The 4966-nt window shown below is 48.4% G+C and overlaps 1 protein-coding gene across 3 annotated transcripts in view; it reads left to right on the forward strand.

Annotated features, from left to right (window-relative positions):
* CHRNA7 (cholinergic receptor, nicotinic, alpha 7 (neuronal)) overlaps positions 1–4622 on the forward strand; it is a 164675-nt gene extending 160053 nt beyond the window's left edge. For all 3 annotated transcript variants that reach the window (XM_012000574.1, XM_012000576.1, XM_012000575.1), the window contains one exon: positions 2381–4622. In XM_012000574.1, coding sequence (XP_011855964.1) covers positions 2381–2899 — 519 coding nt within the window. In that variant the 3' untranslated portion in view covers positions 2900–4622. The remainder of the gene's footprint in view (positions 1–2380) is intronic.
* The last annotated feature ends 344 nt before the right edge of the window (positions 4623–4966 follow it).

Consider the following 4966-nt stretch of genomic DNA (forward strand, 5'->3'; position numbering starts at 1 on the left):
AACCAGTTGGCTGCAAATGAAAGATGAACCGTATGCATTTCTCTCGCTTTATATAGCACACTGCATTTTTCCTTCATTCCACGTGTATGTGAAACACAAACAGCCTCCGAGGGACTTTTATTATGATCTGTTGCCATGAAGAAGATACTGCCGGGTGCGGTGGCATTATGTGACATTTGCACAGCCAGAAACAAAACTGTAACCTAACAGAAGAGGTCAAGAGCACAGTTTGAGGAGTGCCAAGAGGATAATTTTATCTTTTAAATGCTTTGGCTTTGAAAGCTAATGATTCAGGCCTTGGAATTCAAAGTAGACTTGGCAGTGTGTATCGTATGAGCTTGAGATGTGTACTGGGGGACGTGTAGACCCTGCATGGAGGGAGAAGTGCCTGGTGCTGCTCGCTCCCCATGTGCACTGCTGCCAGTGCGTGCAGGCACACTCACTGCCCTGCAGCCCCCGAGAGAGCTGGCTCAGGCTTTCTGGTGCCTTCCCAGAGGGGTGGGGTTGCACAAGTTTTGAAGAGAATCTTGTAGACCCTTTGACAGATGAGGCTGGGAAAGGCTAAACATGTGAAGTGACATAACCACTTACTTACTCATTGTATGTCCTTGGGCCAGTTTATTAGCCTCTTTGTACCTCAGTTTGTTGGTCTATGAAGTGGGGGGATTATACTCCTTTCACAGGACCCTGAAAGGCCCAAGTGAGATGACTTGTCTCATGAGCCTCGTATGGAGGACCCAACTCACCCAAGGTTTCACATGGGGCCATATGTCTCTGCTCCTTACTGATCATAAAAAACCCTCTGAGGTCAGCAGACCCAACCTTTCCAGGACATGCAGAGTGCCGCCTGCTTGTCAAGTACAATGGGAAACGAAGGGTTATTTTTATAGCTGCAATGAAACTGGTCTTATGCTTCCCTGTTCTTGTCCCCAGACCTGTTTGTTGCCGTTATCTTTGATAAGATGTTATGATAAGATGTTATAAAAAGATTACCAGGAATGAAAGTTCTGTAGATACAAACTGCACAATTTACTATCTGTATATTTCCTAAAGATAGGAAATCTACCTGCTAGGTTACTGATGGAATTTCCCCACAATCATAAAACAAAATGTAAATGAAATCAGGATCTGGATAATTTCAGGGAAAGGGCCCATTTTTCATACACTTACCTGGATGGGCTTGCAAGAATGCTGCTTTACCTGGATTGAGGCTTTGGATGTCTCTCTTCTTTCCATGAGAGGCAAAACCAGGATGAACTCCATGGGGTGATTTTTCTCCAGCTTCTTTCGTGCATTCTAGGACACACTTTAGACCGGAAGTTAGCAAACTATGGCCTGGGTGGCCAAATCCAGTCCACCAAGTGTTTTTGTAAGTAAGTTATTTTAGAAAACATGCCCATCCATTTGACGCCTTCAGTGTGTGCTACATCAGCAGAAGTGAGTAGTTGCCTGGCCCTTTACAGAAAGTTTGCCAACTTCCACCTTCCACTTTTCAAAGTCCTCTCCCAGACATCATCTTATTCAGTCTTCACTGAAGCCCACTGAGTTAGGTTAGAGGTTCCGACACTTCCGTGGTTCACAGCACTTTAGTGTCTCCGGAAATTTTTCACAGAGCCCCTGGCCAAAAGAAATAATACCCAAGGCTGTCTTTAAATAGATCAAAAGACTTTAATCAGTTTTCATGCCTTAACAATGTAGCACCTCTGGGGCACAGCACCGCCTCTCAAATCTTGGGATCAGATGGGAGACCACTAACCTAGTTTCTGTTTCACAGGAAGTTCCTTGGTATTTGCTTTTTATCAGGGTACTTTGAAAAACAGCTTTGCAAAGTGTTCACATCATCACAAGAGATGTGGTAATCTGATGTTGGAAGCCTGAACTGCTTCAAGCTTCAAGTTCACCTGGTGTCTCATGGATGTCCTGGGGTTGCCTTTGAACATTTACAGCCGCCCAGGCACTCTTTGCCTATTTGCAGTGGCCTTCCAGGACACCTAACAGGTAGTGTGGGAGCCACAGTTAGGTCTGAAGGTCCCCAGGTTACAGATGAGGAAGGATCAGAGAGGGAAATCGACTTTCCCTCTTGACACAGCTCACATAGTGTTCCCCTTCCACGAGGCTGTCTTCCCTGAGATTGCAGTGTGCCTGCCCCGGAGAACAATTTAGCTTCTTCCCAGGGTGCATCAGTTTTAGTCTCGCCTCACTTTGAACTCAACTGCTTGTCATGAGCAGGCACTGCTCGCCTGCTAAAATCATGCGGGAGGCAGTGGAGCCTGCTACCCCCAGGACCAGTGAAGCAGGGCTTGTATTGTAGGATCTCACTGCTGTTGGGATCAGCCGAAGCCTGCCTCGGGCCGCTCCTAACGTTCTGTTGTCTCCCCAGACCAGAGTCATCCTTCTGAACTGGTGCGCATGGTTCCTGCGCATGAAGAGGCCCGGAGAGGATAAGGTGCGCCCCGCCTGCCAGCACAAGCAGCGTCGCTGCAGCCTGGCCAGCGTGGAGATGAGCGCTGTGGCGCCGCCGCCCACCAGCAACGGGAACCTGCTGTACATCGGCTTCCGCGGCCTGGACGGCATGCATTGCGCCCCGACCCCCGACTCCGGGGTGGTGTGCGGCCGCATGGCCTGCTCCCCCACGCACGACGAGCACCTTCTGCACGGTGGGCAGCCCCCCGAGGGGGACCCGGACCTGGCCAAGATCCTGGAGGAGGTCCGCTACATCGCCAACCGCTTTCGCTGCCAGGACGAAAGCGAGGCGGTCTGCAGCGAGTGGAAGTTCGCCGCCTGCGTGGTGGACCGCCTGTGCCTCATGGCCTTCTCGGTCTTCACCATCATCTGCACCATCGGCATCCTGATGTCGGCTCCCAACTTCGTGGAGGCCGTGTCCAAAGACTTTGCGTAACCAGGCCTGGTTCTGTACATGTGGAAAACTCACAGATGGGCAAGGCCTTTGGCTTGGCGAGATTTTGGGGTGCTAATCCAGGACAACATTAAACGCCACAACTCCGATGTTCCCTTCTGGCTGTCAGTCGTGTTGCTCACGGTTTCCTCATTACTTTAGGTAGTAGGATCTCAGCACTCAGTTTAATAGGCTCAGGTGGGCTGATAGATCCCCTTGGCACATCCGCACTGTCGGTCAGCAGGGCCACTGAGAAGTCATTTTGCCCATTAGCCCACTGCCTGGAAAGCCCTTCAGAGAGCTCCCAGTGGCTCCTCACCCCGGGACAGTTGGTTTTGCATGTCTGCATGCCACTTGCCATGAAGGCCTACCTGAAAATTCAACATTTGCTTTTTGCTTGTGTACAAACCTAGATTGAAGCTAAAATAAACCAGACTCACTAAATCCATTCCAATAATTTACTGGTGGAAGGAAAACAAAAAACTAAAACTGAAACACTCTCTGTTAGCTTTTCTTCAGTTATTTTTCTCTATCAGAGACAGCTGGTAGACAGAAGCAGCTTTATGCTGTTCGTACGTTTAAAAAAAAAAATAAAGACAATGTTGGTCTTACTAAGGATCTTTTTACCAGCCTTCCTGACTTCCGCAAACCTACCCTGTCAAGGAAATCAAAGGGACACAGGTTTCTGTTTGTTCTGTACAAGGGTCAGGCCCCATGAGTGTCTCTGGTGGATCCCATGTAACTCCTAGGTGCTGCTCTCAGAGACTGAGGAGCTGAGCAAATCTGTTCTATTCCGCAGAACCCACAGGACAAATAAGAGTTCTAGTAGAATTAACAGCCCAAAAGAATAGCTAAAGCTAAGTGAAGCCATTTATGCGGGCTTTAAAAACAAAAATGTGTTAGCTGATTCACATGCACTGGACTTAATTAGTCTTAGAAATGTGTGCGTGCCTACAAATGCACAACATAAAATGAACATATTCCTAGGCCCTTTCTGCATGTGTCAGGGCTAGGAAGTAGGGGCTGGGAACTCTTCTAGTCCCCAGTATGGCAGGCGCCAGGGAGGGGATGGTGTGGCCCATCCCTTCTCTGGATACCTGGCCAGTGGCAGGCAGCAGGGAAGAACTGACAGACCCTCAGTGACTGACAAGCCAGCAAGTCTGGGTTCTGACTTTTGGGAGTCTGCTTGCTCCAAGCCCGTCCACCGCAGCTGCAGCCCCGAAAGCTGGCTCAGAGTCCTTGGGTGGATTCACTGGAGGTGGGCAACTTGAAAACAAGAGAAACCTTCATTTTTAAACCTAAGTGATGATGCAGCTCTTCCCTTAGATTGTCACCCAGGCTGGAGTGCAGTGGCGCGATCTTGGCTTACTGCCAGCTCCACCTCCTGGGTTCACGCCGTTCTCCTGCCTCAGCCTCCCCCAGTAGCTGGGAATACAGACACCCGACACCGCGCCTGGCTAATTTTTTGTATTTTTAGTAGAGATAGGATTTCATCGTGTTAGCCTGGATGGTCTCATTCTTATTCTTTAATGAGATCAGAGGGTAATTCACCAAGAAAGACCTCTTCTGTTCCATTGTGCCATCCAACAACTACTCAGAGCTCAAAACTGTAGAAGGCATCTGAGCCCCTAGAGATTTTTAATTTGCTTCTAATCCCTGAGATGGGAACATCATGAGGAAGATTTGATTTTGAGAATTAAATAAATTGTATGTGTTTTTCCAGCCATCTGGCCCACTCATTTCTGGGTAATGCACATGACTTTGCAGTGGAGGAAGATGGAAGCTTGTGTGTGTTCGGTGTGTGTGTGTGTTTAAGTGTGAGGTACCTGTGTGTGTGACAAGAGAAGAGACCTCACTTATGAGAAGTTGGTGAATCAGGACATTCCAGCCTCAGGCGGCTTTGGAGTAGGATCTTCCTCAGCAGGCACTCCATCCACGTGCTATGGATGAACCATGCACAAGATTGTCATTTGTTTTTGTTTTTGTTTTTCCTGTTACAGTGTCTTTAGAAACAAGAAGTGTTTTGATACAGAAAAGGAATGCTTCATTTCTTATCATTATCCCAAAAAT

Source organism: Mandrillus leucophaeus, unplaced genomic scaffold (genome assembly GCF_000951045.1).
Source record: "Mandrillus leucophaeus isolate KB7577 unplaced genomic scaffold, Mleu.le_1.0 Scaffold631, whole genome shotgun sequence".
Lineage (NCBI taxonomy): Eukaryota > Metazoa > Chordata > Mammalia > Primates > Cercopithecidae > Mandrillus > Mandrillus leucophaeus.